The sequence below is a fragment of the Mus pahari genome, chromosome 3 (assembly GCF_900095145.1).
Source record: "Mus pahari chromosome 3, PAHARI_EIJ_v1.1, whole genome shotgun sequence".
Lineage (NCBI taxonomy): Eukaryota > Metazoa > Chordata > Mammalia > Rodentia > Muridae > Mus > Mus pahari.
The window spans coordinates 22859156-22878759 of record NC_034592.1 but is presented as its reverse complement, the minus strand read 5'-3'; the positions used below and the strand labels follow the sequence as shown (position 1 = coordinate 22878759).

At 52.6% G+C, this 19604-nt stretch overlaps 1 protein-coding gene across 2 annotated transcripts in view; it reads right to left on the bottom strand.

The window, feature by feature from the left end:
* The window catches only part of Dab2ip (DAB2 interacting protein), a 176101-nt gene extending 169161 nt beyond the window's left edge, over positions 1–6940 (bottom strand). For both annotated transcript variants that reach the window (XM_029537055.1, XM_021194743.2), the window contains exon 1: positions 6475–6940. In XM_029537055.1, the coding sequence (XP_029392915.1) occupies positions 6475–6514 (40 nt within the window). In that variant the 5' untranslated portion in view covers positions 6515–6940. The remainder of the gene's footprint in view (positions 1–6474) is intronic.
* Between the last annotated feature and the right edge of the window lie 12664 nt (positions 6941–19604).

Genomic DNA, 19604 nt, shown 5'->3' with positions numbered 1-19604 from the left:
ACAAACATTACACACACAACTACACACACACAACTGCACACACACAACTGCACACACAAACATTACACACACACACACACACACACACACACACACACACACACACACACACAGAGGATGGGAGGAGCTGACTGTGCATCCCCTTCTCTGATTCAGGTACACCAGGCTACATTGTTGCTTCACCACAGGTCAGGAAAAAGTCTTAGCCCAGGGCCCATTGAGTATCAGAATCAGGAAACGACCTGAGGGGCAGAGCAGGCTTCCTTAGAGCCTCCTAAGCCTGAAGTGGCAGATTCAACTGCGGAAAAGGCACATAGGCCCAGTTTCAGAAACAAAGATATATATATATATGGCTCTTGGTTTGACTGTACCTGCTTTGTGTCTTTAGGCAAGTTGCTCAGCCTCTCTGAGAAGCCTTCTCATCTCCAGCATGAGGGTTGATAGAGAGAAAACGAGGGATGAATGGAGTGGGGTGGCTGGACACATCTGTGATCTTAACATTAACCTCGCTTCTGACTAGCCCTGGATAGCATCTACAGTCTCTCTGACTCAGAAGAAGGGACCAGGACATCATGACCTCAGACTTCTGACAGCTTTGAGCCCAAAATAGCTCTGTCTTTAGACCAGTCCAATCCTGTCACAGCTGTGCCTGCCTTTTGCTGTCCCCTGTTGAGCTGACACAGGTTCTCACCATGTCACACAGTCACGCTCAGTCCTGAACTGGCTCAGCAAACAGTTCCCAGAAGGGGAGATTTTCCATAGCGAATGGAAGAGCCCAGGGTTGGCAGCTTGAGCCCAAACATGGCTCTCAGACAGTGCAGCCAGAGAAAAGTCCCAGACTGCATACCGTCTCCCTGGGTTTGTCCATTGCTCTTCATGTGTGCTCTCAACTCCCTTGAGTCTCAGTTTCCCCTTCTATAAAACAGGCTAATAACAGCCTGCAGGTTGGTTATGAGGATTCAAGTAGACCATGTACAGCGGAGACTGTTCCTAATACCCGACTCAGAGCAAGTACTCCAAAAATAGTGCTGTTAGCTGAGCCTAGTGGCACAGGCCTTCAGTTCCAGTTGCCTGGGAAGCTGAGGCAGGAGGATTGTGTTCAAAAGCCTGGTCTACATAGCTAGTTAGTTCCAAGAAAGCCAAGGCAATGTAAGAAAGACCCTGTTTATCTCCTCACCACAGGGATCCCAGTGACCTGGGCAAAAGCAATTACTGGTGACCAGAGGAACCGGGGTGTAAGCCTGTGTCCCACCCCCAGGAGTCACAAAGCAACCGATGCCTCCCAGGACAATCACATGTCCTACTCACCTGTGTGAGCCACAGAGCCACAAGGGGTCCAGCTGCACGAACACTCACTTTGTGTTGGGAGTACACAGGCAACCAACTGGGTACCCACTCACAGAGCAGGGCTAGGCCTGCCAATCCGTCCGCTCAAGAAACTGAGACTGAACCAGCAGTAGGGACTGGCTCTGGGCTGCCTGGCAACCCGGAATGCTGATTTGAATCTAGATGGTTAGAACTGGAACATTCTACTGTGGAGACCAACTTCCATAAGTGACAGTTACCCACACGAAGAAGCAGAGGAGGTCTGGGTACAATGGGCCAACAAGAGGTCCAGCTGCTCCCATCCATCCATCCATCCATCCATCCATCCATCCATCCAGTGATGTCAATATATGCCCTCAGGAAGTGCTGTTAACACGAAATTACAAGGCAACAGTGCGAGCAAGACAGGCTCTGCCTTCAACATCCTATGATCTTGGTTAGGAGTCAGGGTAGTGACCAGTGTCTCGAGGGGACACTGAGAGCCCAGAGCAGGGTGTGGTGGGAGAGATGACAGAACCGTGAGAATCCCGGAGAGAAAGGTGGCAGGGGAAGGGCCTTCCCTCACTGATGCCCACAACCCCTCTTTCATCCCTGTCTTTGACACTCATGAGGACTATCAAAAAGACTTGCTTTTTTGAAGGATAGATACTTGGTTATACTTGTTCCCATTTACAGATGGAAAAACTGAGGCCCATGAAAACAGCACACCGGCGGCAGGCCGTGCATAGCTTCTAAGCTCTCTTCTTCCACTGGTCTTCCTGCCTCTGATAGCTCTTTGACTTGCCCTTACCCCCAGCCTTCCTTGGTCTTGACCTAGACCTAGGCCACTCTCACATTTTTGTTTTTATTAATCAATTAATCAGTCTATCTATGTATTTCTTTGGAGACAAGTTGTCCTGAAACTCAGTATATAGACTAAGCTAGCCTCAAATTCATGGAGATCTGTGGGGGGAATTGCAGGCTAGTCTCCAGTTGAGCTGAGGTCTGAACCCCCAAAATGGTGATAATTCACCTTCATGACACAGTAGGCGTTCCCTCATGCTCCTGGAACTCTGGCTCCTGCCTAAGTTTCCACACACACACACACACACACACACACACACACACACACACACCCAGCACCCACAACAGAAGCATGGCTAGAAGTCACATAGGCAATGGCCCAAGCTTCTGACCTTCAGGCTAAACTCCTCCTCAGTTACCTAGCAACAGTAAAGACCATAAAAAGGGCTGTTCAGCCCCACCTCGCTCTCTTATGCTCTTGTCTCTCTTGCTTCTTACCCCTCACTCTCACCTCTCTCCTCTCTGTCTTCTCCTCTCCTCTCTCCCTCTTACTCTCTTTCTTTCTAGCCTTCTCCCCCCTCTCCCTTTTCTCTTTCTCCCTGCCTTTCTATAATAAAGCTCTAAAACCATAGTCTCTGCTCATCAAGGCTGCGCTCACTCTCATCAGGTGTTGGGAACCTCTTCCCTCATCCCTCTCTCCCATAAAACCCTGGTGGCTTTAGCAAAGTAGCTCTGGGGTTCCCAGGTAGGGCTGCCCCTTTGCCAACCCCCAAAGAGTGGGTCAGAAGAATGCCCCCCCCTGGGGGGGGATGAGTGGAAAGTGTATGGCAGCTCTCCCACACCTTACAGACCAGAGAATAGGTAAAACTCTGGCGGGGTGTGGGTCTTCCCCTTCCCCAGGGCATTCCCTGGGCCCTTCCCTTCCCCAGGGCATCCCCTGGCCGCCGCCCCCCCCTTTTTAGTTCCCAACAGAGATCCACCTGCCTCTGCCTCCTGAGTGCTGGAACTTAAAGGTGTACACCACACTCGGCTTAGATTCACTTCTCAACCTCCGCTGCTTCCCCTGTGCACATCAGTACTGATGGCCATGATTCCATTGCCAGGGGCCAAGCCCCTGAACATGAATGGAAGCAGTGTTCAGCATGTCTGCCTTCCAGATGGGAGGGAATCTTACAAAACTTCAAGAAAGGAGGAGAGCCTAGAGTTCCACCCAGCTTGGAGACATCCAGCTTTGTTCCCATCACGTTCCCAGGACCCTTCAGGAAGCTTGCTGAGAATATCATTGCAAGGAGAGAACCTTCCAGAGTGCCTCCACCCTAGGCCTTTGCACCGCCCTTCTGTCTGCCTGGAATGCTTTTCAATGCCTTTCCCCAGGTGAGCTGCATCCACTCAGCTCCTTGCTCATGCAACAGCCTATTTGGACACCCACTAAGGCCAAGCAAAGAGATGTACTCTGGGGATTCGGAGAGCTTAGAGATTAGAAGGGGCTGTACAGTTAATCCCATACTGACGAAGTCCACAAAGCAGAACAGACTGGGCAAGAGACAGAGCAAGACAGTGAGGTCTGGTTCAACAGACTCAGGAAACATGAAGGCTTCTCAGAAAAGACACATTCCAGGAACCAGGACAAGAAATTAGAGTTAAATGGATGAAGAGACTGGGGGTGGGGGGTGATGCCCCAGACAGAAGGAACAGCCTGTGCAAAGGCCCTGAGGTAGGTCAGGCCAGCACAGCTGGTACAGGGGGAAGGGATGGAAGTATAGTTCTCTGGCTCAGACCTGAAAGGCAAGCCATGTGTGTATTAGGGGGAAAGGGTCAAGAAATGGGAGGAGGGTATGGATGGTGGCTGTCCCAGAAGCCAGGTGAAAGAAATGTGTCAAGGAGGGCATCATAGAGGATCTGAGTGACCTGCCCACACTCCCACGGCTATGACTGGTCATAGAGCCTCCCAGGAGGAAACCAAGGATGAATGAGGTGGTTCCCTGATCCAGTAGCATCAATATCGCTACGGGAAGGAAACCAGACTTATTTTTCTCTCCATATGCCCAGACTGAGGCAAGACCACATGGACTCAACGGAAGGGAACCATCCACAGGCTAGGAGCAGGGCCCTCAGCAGAAACCAGGTCAGCTGGAAATGGTCTTAGTCTTCTAGCTTCTGGGTCGGTGAGGACGTGATTTCCACTGTCATTTCTGGTCAGCCTACAGCATTGTGTCATGGCCATCCTCACAAACAGGGACTATCAATGGCATGGAGTTACCTCTTTCAGAAAGCCCTTCTTGACACGGGGGAAGGGGTTCCATCGTGCCTGGGCTTCTTCCTAAGTGGCCTAACTGGGCTTTGTACTAACCTGGGAACTGTGTAAAGGCAGCGGCAAAGTTGGGCTTCTTGCCCCCACCCCCCACCCCTCCCCCGGCTCATGACCCGAGAGTAGTGCGGACAAATGAATAAACAGATGCAGAGCAAAAGCTGGAGAGGGGGCTTCCTTTCTCGTCCTGGCCCGGAACGAGTTTCAGCTGTAGACCTCTGAGGCTGGCTTGGTGGGAAGCCAGTCCCTGCTCAGCTCTACTGAGAACAATTCCCAGAGAGAATACGAATGCAAGGGTTCCTCCTCTGCCCTTCCTGGCCTTGCCTGGAGTCTCCTCTGTCCCAGTGCCTCTTTCCTTGATCCAAGACACACACTTCCCCACCACAGCAGACTCCAGGAGATCAACAGGCTAAGACAGGGGTCAGGTTGCACACCACTGAGATAAAAGCTGGCTCAGTTTCCAGCCTCGTCCTGCCCAGAGGTTGCTGTTGGCAAACACAGGGGACTGAGAGAGGGGCTCCTGGGATACTTCTAGATGGGAAGGGGCTCCAGGGAATTCCAGGGCTCTGCCCAGCCACATTGATCCCTGCCACCACTCCGCACATCCACAGTTCTCCAGGTTGGATCTGATCTGTGCCTTCCTGGAACAACATGAAGGAACCTTTATGGGTCATGCCCAGGCCATGCCACGCTTGAGATGGACAAATCTGGAAATGCCAAGCCTATCTATCTTACAGCCCAGACTGTGTGTCCCCAGGCTCCCCTCCAGGAACACATCCCTCTAAAGCAAGTCTGGGGATTCATGGGTGGCCTCCCGTTCCAGACCAAAACCTCTTCCAGAACAGGAGCTGTATTCTTCCCTCCTCCATACTATCCAAGGACGGATTGTTACACGGATGAAGTGTCCCACAGGTTACACAGGGTACAGTGTCCTGTTGCCTTGCTGTCTGAAGATGGCAGGTCCACAGTAGGGCCTGGCTCAACCCCCCCGGGGGCTACAGCTTGAAGCATGGCAAAATCCTTCTCTAGACAAGAGCTGGGCTGCTGTGGGAGGAAGGGAATTTGGCCTTGACTCTGGGCCAGGCAGCCAGGCCTGGCTGGAACAGAACAAGGGAGTCTGGAGAGAGAAGAGCTATCTCATTTTAGTGGAGTGTGTGGTCTCCAAAGGGCCACAACCTAGAGAAGACTTGCCTAAGTCGTTAGTCATCGAAAACCTCCTTACCTTACCTTACCTAAGGGCCCTGTCTCCCCAGTAAACCCTTCATCCTGCACCCCCAACCTCCTCCTCTCATCTTTACTCCTGCCCTCTTGCTTCTCTCAGTTGCTGGGAGACAGCCACCATATGCCAGCATCCTAGCCAAATGAGCAGCAGCGTGGCCAGCCAAGCAGCCAGTAAGCTTGAATACCTGTGTCCCTGGGGTCCCAAGCCTCCCAAAGGCCCCCCCCCCAAGAAGAACTATTCTGTGGTTTCCAGAACGCAGTCCCACTCTGCCTGGGCTCTGACCACAGCAACTTTTCTCCAGCATTTTGCTTGGGGCTCCCAGGACCCCAGGGGAGCTGAGAAGGGTAGCTCCCCCCAACGGCAGCAGCCTGGGGGCCTTGTGTACCAGAGAGGAAAGCTGGGAGCTCTCAGCTGAGCCCTGGCCTTTAATTACAAGGTACATTCAGTTGCCTGCTCGTTTCTGCTTCTCTGCAGACCTCACTAATTGAATTTGCCACAGCAGCAGGCAGACCTAGGGGACTGAGAGACCAAGGAGCAGGGGGCTATAAACCTACTTCCTTTCCTGCTTGGCCAAGAGCAAAGTACAAGAAGCCAAGAAACTCTATCCGGTTACCGGACCATGCCAGTGCCACGTCTAAGGGGACCCTCCAGCCCCATGACCCAAGGCCCAGGGCACCCATGCCTGCCCCAAGCCCGGAGACCAGGTGGCACCCAGATGCCTGCCTCCCCAACCCATTTCAACTCTGATTCCCAAAGCTAAGCAAAGTCGGCTGGAGCAGTGGGCTAAAATCCCAAACTCTGCCACTTAGCCACTTAGCTGGCGCGGCTCACCTACCGTAGGAGTCGCCTGGGTCCAGGAGGGAGTCGGGCTCCATGGTGTGTGGGCCCCTGGGCCGTGGCCCCACCTGATTTATGAACCGAGGCCGTCTCCATGAGCGCCTGCGCTTCTCCTTTTGTATTCCATCTGGCGGCTTCTCCAACTAGATGACTGGGTATTCCTGCAAGCAGGCCCCTTTCCAGCCCTCGCCTTCATACAGTACATTTAAAGTAGCAGTAACCTCTTTTTCCTCCCCCTGCAGCCTGCCTGGAAACATTAGAAGGGACCGAGGCGGCGAGATGTCTAAAATAGGAAGACGCTGGGGACGGCTGGCCTGGCTGCCCGCGATGCTGGCTGCAGGGATCTGGTCCGGCTGTGCAGATGGAAAAGCTAGAAGGTAAGGCTGACACGGAGCTTAACATCTGGAAACTGGTTCTGGGACCTCAGAAACCCGTGCGAATGGATGGGGAGGCTGACCTCCTCGTGGGAGGGGATAAGGGTGTCTGCTGTTCACCGCCTAGCGCCCCAAAGCCCAGGGGCTTCTCCCAGGCCTTGCAGGAACCTCCCACTCAAATCTGTTCTCAGACATTTCCTGCAGTGTGGGATGCAGAAATTGACTCATCCATCCATTCAGTCACTAAATTTTTTTTTTTTTTTTTTTTTTTTTTTTTTTTTTTTGAGAATCTAGTCCTTGCCAGACACCGTGCTGTGCTGGGTCTGCAGCAGAGAGCAAGGTGAAATGTCTGACCCACTGCAGGGGCATCGGCACCCGGCTATGCTAGTTACTGCAATGGAGCGGCAGGATCGTACCCCAGGAGCACAGAGAATGAGGGCTCACTGGAATGAGAGAGATGGTCATGGAGACTCCCTGGGGGAAAAGGCACATAGCAGTTAGCCGGGTAGAGAAGGATGAAAGGCGTGCATATGAGACATTGGGTAGTCGTCAGATTTGTTCTAGTGGTTAGAACGAATAGATAGAGCTGAGACAGAGGTGGAGAGGGAGTCCAGAGAGGCTGGAGTTGGACATCTGGTTGGTGACATGATTCCAGTTGCCTTATGAAGGCCTCTCTGGCCATCGTGTGAAGGGTGGGGCAGGGATAGGCAGAGCGCGCCTATAGCTTCCACAAGTGCAGCTGTGGTCACACGGGGTCAAGTGGTTAAGCCCACCCACTGTGGTAGCTTTTGGAGTTTCCCAGGAAAGTCTCCCAAGGGTGGCTTCTGCTAGAAACCCGTTTCATAGACAAATACAATGCAGCTTAGAGATGTGTCCAGGCCACAGCTTGTGAGTGACCACCTGGGCAGGTCTGGGTTCCAGAGAGGTCACAGCCTTGGCACCAGGGAGTGGAAAGACAAAGAGGCTTTCATTAGCTTGGCATCACCCTGGCCCAAACCAGTGCAGGCCAGTACCCTGGGCTTCTAGCAGGAAAAGCTTCTTTGGAGTCCAGGAGGGGAAATGCAAGCAAGGTTCCGATGGGTCGAACAGGGGAGGAGGGCAGAGTGAACTGTGTCCAAGCTGTCGCAGAGGCAGGAGTGGAGACCTGGGCTGACACGGGAGTAACTGGTGGGGAGCAGACAGACCGTCACGTGACTAGAGGAGGTTCCGGTGCAGAGGACCAGAGAGACACTGGAGTGCAGGCTTGCTCCAGGGGCCGCAGGAAGCCTTTGTTCAGAGGCCGACCTCCTTTCCAAGGGATGCCTGGGTGTTCCTTTGAGCAGCCCTTTCCCAACCTCCCCAGCACGCAGCGCTGCCTGCTGAAGAAGAGATACCACTGGCCCTCCGCGAAGCTGAATGCTGAGACCTGAGTCGTCATTGGCCTGCTGTTTTGGAGGAACGGCTGTGGAGTTGGGTAGAGAGATCAAGAGGAGAGGGATGGGGGACATGGGTCTATAGGACTCAGATCAAGCTTTTTCTGCCATGGTATGGGCCTGCACTGGCTTGGGCCAGGGTGATGCTGAGCTAGTGACATCAATACTGAGTCTGTCTCAGCTGCTACCTAGCGGCTCCCAGAGAGCCAGTGGCTGCTGACGTGGTCAGCCTGGCCACAAGGAGGTTCCTCTTGCTCCTTCACCCCTCCTCCCCACTTTGGATGACAGGATCCCGGCTCCCAGCCTCCTGCTGCCTTAATTACAGGGAGGCCAGGCCCTACCCAAGCCTACTGTGGGCACCAGGCTCCCTGGATCTCCTCATTAAGGGTGCCTGGGGAAGGGATATTGCAGGGGTTGGGGGGAGTTAAGTATAGGGAATGGGACCATGTTTCCCCAGCAAGTAGGTGAGTTCTCTCCGGTCCTGGGGCATCCTGCCTGGGGTTTCTAGGACTCACTACAGATCAGCAAGCACCGGGGAGGTTGAGGTAGGAGGGTATTGAGTTCAAGGCCAGCCTTCACCACATTAGTGGGAACCTAAAAGGGACTGGGGCAGGCTGGTAACAAGATAGCTTAGTGTTTTGGTAAAAGCACTTGCTACCTAAACCTGACACCCTGAGTTTGATTTGTGGAAATTACAGCAGAAAGGAACAACTGAGACAAATCTGAACTTTGACCTCTCCATGCTTGCAGGCCATGAGTGTGTGTGTATGTGTGTGTGTGTGTACATAAAAGTCTGTGTTCAATCCCCAGCAGCACCTTAACCAGGTGTGGTGGTGTATGCCTACAGTAGAGGCAGGAGAATCTGAAGTTTAAGGTCATCCTCAGCTACAGAATGAGTTCAAGGCTAAGTTAGGCTATTAGAGCTCTTATTTAAAAAAAAAAAAAAAAGATCAGAGTGCATTATGTGGAATTCCTAAATAATCAACAAAAATATGTTTGTGTTTGTTTGTTTTTTAAAAAGGATAGTCCCCTTAGCTCATAGGTAGGCTATGCCCTTAACTGCTGGACGGTTTGGAGTAACTCGTCCACCCTTCGGGGCTAGAAGGAAAAGGCAGCCTAGAGTCCGCCCATCTCTCACAGTCAGTGGAAGGTATGGCTCTCCCTCTCTCCAGCTCTGACCTCTCCACAGCTTGGTGCAGCCAGCGGGGAGAGCGGGGGCCTGTTCTCTAGCCAAGGAAGCTGAAGGACTTGACAAAGCTTTTTACGATGAGGTCCAGGGTAGGACGTGAGTCTTGGTGTCTGTGCCTCCATCATGGGCTGCTACCCTCCCCGGCTTCTTTTCTTTTTCCAGACAAGGAACAATGCTTGACTCTCAGGCACTTTCTCCATCCATAAGTAGACATGTTTACAGATGCACCCAGAGTCCCTGCTCTCCAGGACTCCTTTGCAATAACCGTGTGGCCACCACACACTCCTTTTCTTTGGCAACATCAGTGCTCTTGGTTGTGTTGAACTTACTCAGCATTACTTCCGGTTGTCACGCAATCAAGCAACCTTACAATCAATGTCCTTCCTTCTCTTAAAGACAGGATCTCATGTAGCTCCCCAGCCGATGAAGAACTCACTGTGAAGCCAAGGGTGGCCGTGAACGTCTCATCTTCTAGCTTCCACCCCTTGAGTACTGGATGCACAGGCACATGGTACCATGATGGTTCTCACCTCAGCGCCAGGCACTGAACCCAGGATTGCATGCATTCTAGGTGAACGCTCTGCTGCCTGAGCTACATCCCCAACACTGTGAGGAATGTATTCATGTACCCCACTCGTATCCATCTGATGACTTCTGTAGGTTAAACTGTAAAACCACAGTTGGTGGAGCAGAAAGGCCCGAAAGCTCAACATTCTACAAGTGCTAGCCTTGGCCTAGCCCTGGTATGAGGCCTGGTGTAGCCAGTGTTCCTACTGTTGTGGGTTTATAATCCAGCTGAGGGGAAGCACACTCTTCCACCGGAGATAGACGCTACTGAGAAGAGGCCCAGAGGAATCAGATATGAGCAACGAATTGATGGTTCCTGCTGTGCAAGGTCCAAGGGGCCATCAAGCATGAATGGGCAGAGCCACCACAAAGGCTGATGGGTAGAAGGTTCAAGATGATGGCCAGAGTGTCTAGAGTGGGTGGACAAGTGAGAGGATGGCTCAGGAGAAGAGAGGAAGATCAGAGGCAGCATCATGGAGAACTCTATGGGCTGGGAAGTATGGAACCTATGGCAAGGGTGTGGGTCCAAGAGGCTCCTTGGCTGCTGCCACAGTGAATTCAAAGAGGCCACCTAGGACATTGCTATTACTGAAGGTAAAAACCCTGGGAACTCCAGCAGGGGATGGTAGTGGATGGAAAGTGCATAGATTCAGGACACCTGTGGGGATCTTGGGTGCCATTCCAGGGCCAGCAGAGAAGTGGGGTGAGGGGCGGGGGGAAGTCAGGATGACCTGGTGGCAGTTGGTCTGCTCCGGGGAGCTGAGGGAGGTAGGAGGAAGAGGGCTTGGGCGGGGCACAGGGAGCTCTGCTGTAGATGTTGGAGGAATACAGGCAGATGCACAGAGGTGTCAGGGAGCTCAGAGCAGCAGGAAGGATGGGATGGGATAGCATCTGATGTGGGTCTGAGACCCACAGCTCCCCACACAGCCTGTTAGGCCAGCCCAGCATGAGACCTTGCTCCAGCCACAGGACCTATTGCCCTAGGCAGAGAAAGGAGTTAAATAGGGGCTGTGGATGTAGCTTAGTTGGTAGGGCGCCCAGCTAGCATGCAAGAAGTCCTGCTTCCATCCCTAGCTCTGCATTATAAACAGAGCATGGTGATCCTAGCACTTAGAGACGGAGATAGGAGGATCAGAAGTTCAAAATCACCCTCTGGTACACTGGAAGCCAGTCTGGACTACATGAGACCCTGTCCAAAAAATGTGGGTGGAAAGGAAGGGAGAAGAAAAACTAAAGGAAGAAAAGGGTGGACTGAGACATCAATCATCGTAGTGAGGGCATGGGAGCCCTGCAGAGGGCATGAGGGAGAGAGGGCAGGTGCCTGGCAGCAAGCTTGATCATCGCTTGCCTCTGCCAAGGTCAAACCACCAGCCCAGCTTGGAAATAGTGCTGCCTCTGTCAGGTCTTGAGCCTGGCCCAGCAAGAAATCCAGATGCCCAAAGGGGAGCTGAGAGCAAGAAGAGAGTGAAGTAGAAACATGAGGGCCAGTGGTCAACTTGGTGGGTTCGAGAAAGCATGTGGAGGGGGGCTGGCCAGGTAGGACTGTGACAGATGAAGAGGAGGTCACAGGACCAGAAGAAGCAGGAGGTCTGGGATTGCATACACTGAGGTAGTGTGCTCCCACGGCCTTCCAGTTGTCTCTAAGCCCCAGATTTTCTGCTTGAACTTTCCTCAGGCCAAAGGGAGGCCAGGAGGAGCCCGGATGCCCTGCTCCCACTGAGTCAAGTGCTGTGGTGTCTGCAGGCTGAATGCTCTCTCGACACTGCCTGGGCACGGGTGGCAGAGCTCAAGACCCGGTGCCAACCTACCTGCCTTGGCCCAAAGCCCACTCCAACACACCTGCTGGGCGACCCTCAGCACGCAAGCTCCCTTCCCAGTGACTCAGTTTCCTCTTTAGCATCTCTGGAGCGTGAGGCTAGGTCCTGGAGGGCTGCTGGGTAATTCATAAGTTGGGCAGTGAGAACACAGACAGGAATCTGGGTCCGAGTGTGGTCTGTAGCACCCTGACCTCTCAAGACCATAGCACAGCCTCCAGGAGTGTGTGTGATTGACCCAACGTGGCTTTATCCCCACATTCTCTTCCTGTCTTCCCCTTTCCTCTCCCTCCATTTCTCCCCCCCCCCCTTAGTAACTTCTGCTTTGTGAAGAGACATTATGACCAAGACAACTCTTATCAAAGGAAGTATTTAATTGGGGGCTTGCTTACAGTTTCAGGGGGTTAACCTACCATCATCACAGCAGGCAGCAGGCCTGCAGGTAGGTAGGCACGGGGCTGAGGGCTACAATCTGATTCACTGGCAAGCAGGCAGACCGAGAGAGAAAGAGAGACAGAGACAGACAGAGACAGAGAGACAGAGACAGAAAGAGAGAGACAGAGAGGAGAGACAGAGACATATAGAGACAGAGAGACAAAGAGAGACAGAAGGAGAGAGATAGAGAGGAGGGGGGCTTGGCCTGGTGTGGGCTTTTGAAATCTTGAACCCACTCTCAGTGACACAACAGGGCCATACCTCCTGATCCTTCGTAGACTGCTCAGGGGCTGAGCATGTGAGTATATAGGCTATGGGGCCATCCTCATTCAAATCGCCACACCCTCCCACCCCAGCCTCTTGGGCTTTGTTTTGGTTTAGAAGAGGATATTGCTATGTGTCCATGCTGGAACTTAGCATCCTCCTGCCTCAGCTTCTGCAGTGCGGGGATCACAGGTGTGTGCCAACATGGACTTTGGCACTCTCCCTCCCACCCAGGACTGCCTCTGCAGGAGTAGGCTCTTCCTGCAAACCTACCCCAGTCCTTGCTCTGATCACAGACTGTGTTCCAGAGCCACCCTGTTCACCCCGCCCTGCCCCCACAGTGATTTCCTCCGCATACCTCCAAATGGTGCATACTCTGCCAGTCCTCACCTTCAAAGCAGGTCCGTCCTGTACTCAGAGCCCCTAGCAGACCCCATGATGGGAGAAGCTCGGCTGTTCTTTTTCTCCTCCTCAATGTATTGGGCACACAATGCAGTGAATCCTTGGACCTGAGCCAGTGTCCCTGGAGGTATCCTGTCTGTGACAGGTATCTCTCATTTCCCTTGCTCTTCTTAAGTCTTCTATTCTCAGGAAGAATCTGAACACAGGGCCACACAGATAAGTACTCCAACACCCCCTTGCCTCAACTCAGTGACTTAGAAGTGGCCAAGCTGGATTTGAACCCTTGCCTCTCAGGTGGCCTCATGGAAAGAAGGTTGTCTGGTGTGGGCAGTAGAAAGGTGTGAAGATGGAAAGAATCAGCTGGAAGAGCAGCTGCCCCACCAACCTTTGCTCTGATTCCCAAGAGTTCACATCTGGAACCCCTCTGAGCCATGTCTTTCTGTTCCTAGATTGTGGAGTTTCTTCTAAAGGCCTCAAGTCTCATGGCCACACCAGGCTACCCTGTCCCTGATGCTAGAAAAGCAAGGGAAATGCCACGAGCAGATCGTGAGCTCCTTCAGAGGACAATGGCTCCCATGGCTGCCTGTGCAGGGCCTGTGAGTCAGCAGTCTCAGGGAATCCCACCACACTGTCCCATAAACCCAGGGATCAGGAAAGAAGAGGTGAGTCACTGCCTCCAGGAGTGAAGCGGAAAGAGTTCGGTCCAATTTGGACCCCAGACATCCCAGTCCTGGGCAGGCAGATGGCTCAGCTGGTAAGGTTCTTGTCATGCAAGCATGAGGATAGGAGTTCGGCTTCTTAGAACCTAAATGAAAAATCAGGTAGGCAAGGTGGCTTGCCTGTAATCCCAGAACCCAGGGACAAAGACAGAGGATCCTTGGAACAAGCTGGCTCACCGTACGGTAAAATCCCCAGGGTTAGTAAGATGTTTTTGCTAAGAAACTAGGAAGTTAAGAAAAGGTGGGAAGACTGATGGAGGGAGACAGGTGACATCAGCCAGCCTGAGGCTTTCATGTACCTGTGCACACGAGTATGCATTCATATGTGCACTCACACATATACATGCAAAACAAAATTTTCTCAAACAATCAGTCATTGGGGTGCTGCTGAGGAGGACGAGTCACCATCCTTCCTAACTAGCTGATCCCAGGGCCGGCTCTCGGCCACAGAGCAGTGTGAACACTCTCAGCCACAGAGCAGTGTGAATGCTCTTAACCCCAATGGAGTGTGAACACTCTCGGTCACAGAGCAGTGTGAATGCCCTCAGCTACAGAGCAGTGTGAACTCCCTCAGTCACAGAGCAGTGTGGAAAGTCCCAAGTCTTTCCAGAAAAGCTGGCTAGAGAGGAATAACTAGAGTTTGGGTCTTTAAATATTTTCCAGGGTAAGGGACTCAGAATGGTAGTCTAGGGTCCTCAAAGATCCCCCAAATTAGAGTGGACCAGGAGGCCTGCCTTGAGGTCCCAGGATCCAGCTGGACTTATGTCCTGGAAAGGAAACCCCAGGGTAAACAGTGACAGTGAGCCTGCACATAGGTCAGCGCAGGGATGGTGCAAATGTGGAACCTCTGGTGGTCCTTTTTCTCATCCACCAAGCATCAAGGTCGCCACCCAAGACAACCATAGGTGTCCCCAGATTAGGAACTCCTGGAGACCCCCCTCCAGGACATAATCCCATGGGATAGCAGTCTCCACGGCACACTGTCCCACACATAGCTGGATTGCCTGACAGAACAAGAACTCTGCTCTCTTCCAGGTGGTGCTAGGCAGTCACGCCGAAACCAGTCAGGAAAACCCACAAGAAGCCTGCTATGTCTCCAGTAGCCGTCTGTGCGATTCAGCAAATGCTGCCCGAGGACTATGCCAAAGGAGTGACCCAGGGATGAGTCAGCCAGAGAACTAGCCATGGACATCACCAGCCATAGGAGAGAGGATCTCAAAGTGTTGCCAGGTGGAGAGTCTGCCCACCGTTGCGAGAGACTTAAAATGCTCTTTTACTGTGGACCTTTGCAAGACTGGACACACGAAAACAAAGATCCGAGTGCCAGACCACATCACTGACCCATTGCAGCGCAGGCAAGTTGCATGCTGGAGGGGCCACGCCGTAAATATTTCAGACTTTGTGACTCTGCTCAGTTCTGCCTTTGTAACTGGAGAACAACTACGGGCAGCTTCCCAATGAGTGGATGTGACTGTGGACCAATCACACAGAACTCTTTGGGGGGGGGCCAGGAATGGCTCAGCAGTTAAGAGCATTTGATGTGAAATCACGAGGGGCAGATCCCAGCACCGTCTGTGGGGCAAGCAGACCATGCCTACAGACAGAAGAACTAGTAAGGTTGAGCAAGTTCAAAACCCCAGGGAGTCTCGGCATTGAGAGCAGAAGGCTTGCCCAGGGCGGTGGTGGCGCACGCCTTCAATCCCAGCACTCGGGAGGCAGAGGTAGGCAGATTTCTGAGTTCGAGGCCAGCCTGGTCTACAGAGTGAGTTCCAGGACAGCCAGGGCTATACAGAGAAATCCTGTCTCAAAAAACCAAAAGAGAGAGAGAGAGAGAGAGAGAGAGAGAGAGAGAACAGCAGGCTTGGAAACAGCCTCCTACCCAGCTCTTCCTGTCCTGGAACAGGTAACTGTGACCCTCCATTGAGAGGACCATGACCATCAGCCACACAGGGACAACACCTGAAGTCCTTCCCCACACAAAGAGAGTATGCCTAACAACCCAGACTGAGCCAGCGGGGAGCATCTACCTCTGGACCCCCCTTATCCCTGAAATGTATATGTTTATTCCTGTTCACGTGGAATAAAGTCGGACACAAGTCATTTCACTGAGAATCATCTGAGAGTGGCTGCTTTACTGGGCTGTAATACTCTGGGGAAGAGTTTCATTGCTGGACCGAGGATCTGCCCAGCAGCCTGGACTCTCATCCCCGCTTGCTGCGGTGGCTACTAGCTGCCATTTGTTGCTAGTCATAACCACTCCCCACCTTGGCGCTGAGATGGTGGTAGCAGGAGAGACCCTGATGCTGCATGAGCTTCCCTTTGGAGAGCTCTAACACTTTGGCCATTCCAGCCAGTCTACAGCCCCTCGGAACCTTCCTTTCTGTCCAGGTCAGAGATCCTCGGATTGCGTTCTGTTTCCCCTGAGCTGCTCGCCAGCAGTTCTCTGGCACCCCAGTGGTGAGGCAGACACACAGCCCTTCACCCGTCTAGCAAAGAGGGCATCCCCAGATGCCCACAGGTGCCTGTGACCCCAGAGCCGAGGTAGGTGGAAGTAGGAGGGTTGCTGGGGCGGGCTGGCTTCCTCCAGCTTAGCTGAGAACCTGTGAGGCCCAGGTTCAGTGACAGAACTGCCTCAAAGGAAAAGGAAGGTATACAGTATCATCTTCTAGCCTTTAAGGCACCCTTACACAGGCATGTAGACACACACACACACACACACACACACACACAAATAAATAAACCATTACTTGACACCAAAAGTGGACTTTCTCATCATTTTCTTATCTAGTCATAAAATAGTAAATTTTTTTGGAGTTTCTCTTCAACCAGTTGAAGCTGTAAGGACCACATGTGTTGTAGTGTGCTGACCCGTGTCTGTGTGGGGATGGTGGGAGACTGGTTAGCCTTGAGAGGACAAGGGCCTTGAATGTCAGAGTGAGGCTTTTGTGTCAATGGGGGTTGGAGGTTGAGAATCGATAGCATTCACCACTCAGCGGGTGAATCAGCTGCCATCCATTCGATCTGCTCTCCTCTCACTGCCCTGAGGACCAAACCGTTGCCCCCTCGAAGCTTGGGAGCAATGTGTGGAGACCAAGCCCTGGCCTAGTCACAGGGACAATTGTTTAAAACATTATTATGGCTCATGTGTGTAATCCCAGAACTAGAAAAGCTGAGGCAGGAGCATTACTATGAGTTTGGAGATGTCCACAGAGAGGGCTAAAGATGAAAACTCAAAAAAAAAAAAAAAAAAAAGTTATGTCAATAGAAGAACATAGTTTTCTTTCTTTGCTTTTTTTGTGTTTTTTCTTTTGCTTGCTTGCTTGCTTAAGACAGGGTCTCTCTCTGTAGCCCTGGCTGTCCTAGAATTCACTCTGTGGACCATGCTGGCCTTGAACTCACAGAGATCTACTGCCTGTGCCTCTGGGGTTCTGAGATTAAAGGTGTGCTTTGCCAAGCTGAGCAACATGAATTTTCCTTTAAGCCCATTCCCCACTCTGGGGTCACCACCATTAAGGGGTGGCTAAGTGTGAGTCCAGCTTGCTTCCAATGCACACAGCTATAGACCCATAGACACACCCTCCCATTCAAGGCTCAGCATTCCCATGGCTTGTGGCTAGTCCCATGCTTTCCTGCGACAAGGTTTTGTCACTGAGCCCCTTAGGCAGCACCTTCCTCTTTGACCTTTGCCTCCTTGCTGTCACCTACCTTACTGGTCCTCTCTACATGATGACACACCACACCATGGAGTCCCACATGTCTCTTCACACCTGGCACTAGGCTCTCTGCTGGGGAGTCTCAGAAGCAGACTAAGGCCTGGGAGCTCAGGGTGTGGGTTAACATGGCACCTGGAGCCATTCTTTACACTGCTGGGAAGAGGCAAAGCAATTCCCCGGGGCCCTGGGAGGATCCCTCCGGAGAGACATACTCTAGGATGGCTATCTCAGAGCATCCTGAATGGTCCAGGGAAGCAAGCATCTCCAGAGAGGATAGGCCTGCCTACTCCTGCATGCTCAGGCCAGAACACTTGCCCAGTGGCAGCCCTTGGCGACAGTTAGTGTCCTGGCCTGTTTATCCAGTCACTCATGCATGTAGTTAACTAATTTTTACTGAGCATTTCTTACTACTTGAGTCCTAGGCTATGGTGGTAAGCACAGACATGCCCCTACCATTCCGTTCTTCACTGCCCGGTGAAGGCGAACTTGGTTATCCATCTGTTTGGCTACTGTTTATTGAGAGTCTGGCATCTGTCAGATATTTTCCTAAGCACCGAGACTCCAACACAGAAGAACACATAGGGGAGGAAGATCCCTGCTCTCCCAGACTTAGAGTCTGGGAGAGGAGACAGGTAATGAACACATAGACAAGGGCAGTGTGTCAGAGGCGATGAGTGAGCCGGGGAGGAGATGGAAAGTGCTGGGGAGTGGCTTTGTAGCTAAATTAATCCAGGGAGACCTCACTGAACAAAGATTTAAGAGGAAGAGGTGAGGGAGGGTGGAGGGGAAGGGAGCAGGATCTTTGCAGACATGGGGACATGGTCAGAAGCCAAGGGGAGGCCCGTTCAAGACCCTGAGGTTGCCTACGGAACAGTAGAGACCAGGCCAGCTCCTGAGCATCTAGCAGTCCAAGAGGGGCCCCCGGTATATTCTAGGTGGGGAGATGGCCCAGGGGCAGCCTAGAACAGAAGAGGATGGTGGTCTTACTCACAGGTGGCGTCCCCACTGAGAACAGGCCTCAGAGGTTATGTCAGGAGGATGAGAGAAGGGAACTGAATTTGACCCAACAAGAGATCTAGGACCAGGTAGTCCCCGTGGGGATGTGAGAAGTTGCGGGACTCTGACATGTTCTGCAGATAGCCACGGGCTTTCCTGATGGGTTGGCTGTGGGATGGTAAGAGGAAGGGAAATGGACACCAAGGTTCCTGTTTCCCAGGCCAAAGGATGTGGTCTATGGCGAGGAGCAGAAGAGTGGCTGAGCTTGGGCTTGCTTTGTCCTCTGACAGTTGGGCTGCAGTAGAGAGAATGGTAGCCGGTGTAAGGCTGAGCCTAGGGTTGGGGGCAGGTTCACGCCCTTCAGGGACGGAAAGGATTGAGATACATGTGTCTAGAGGAAGTACCAGGGGACGGAGGGAGGAAAAGTCTAAGGATGAAAGTCCAGCTTTAGAGGATGGGAATGAGAAAAAAATTGCCCAAGGAGGGAAGCAAGCCAGCACGTGGCAGGAGATGGCTCAGGAGCAGGGGACCCCCAAAGCTGGGGGATTCAATAAGGATGGTGCACTTGGGGTTAGGGGGCGAGAAGAGACCATAGAGCAAGGACTAAATGCCATCTTCAATCAAAAGGTAGGCCATGAGCAAGGGCCACATAGCGTCAACAGGACAAAGACAAAGAGGCTCAGCTGATTGCGGGAACCCCAAGGAGTGACACCAAATCAGGGAGGGCTTCCTGGAAGAAACTGAAGGAGTTTACACTCATCCCCTAGAAACAGAGGGGGTTGCCCAGGCTGGGGGGAGCAAAATGAACTCAGGACAGGAAGAACCTCTGCAGCATGTCATTTGAGGAACTGAAAAGGTGCAACAGGGAATGAATTACCTCACAGGATCCTAGAAGTCACCAAGCCCTTGATGGCAGGTGGGTGATGGAGTCCACCCTGAGGTAGACAGACCGTGGAGACACAGGCAGAGAAAAGATACAAAGTCAGGTGACAGAATGCAGGGACATCTTCTGAAAGCTATCACCAGGAGGACTACATGATGGGTCTGGATGACAGTAGCATGTGACAGAAGAGACAAGGCTGATGGGTACCTATCTCATGTGTTGACTTCAGTCTGGTCCAGCTAGATCTGTGTGCCAGGGACCCTGACAGTACCTTTAGCATGTCTTCGGGCTTTGCTAAAGGACCCCTCCCCCCCACCAGCCTAACACCCCCCACCCCCTAGTCTGCCCCCCCCCACCTCC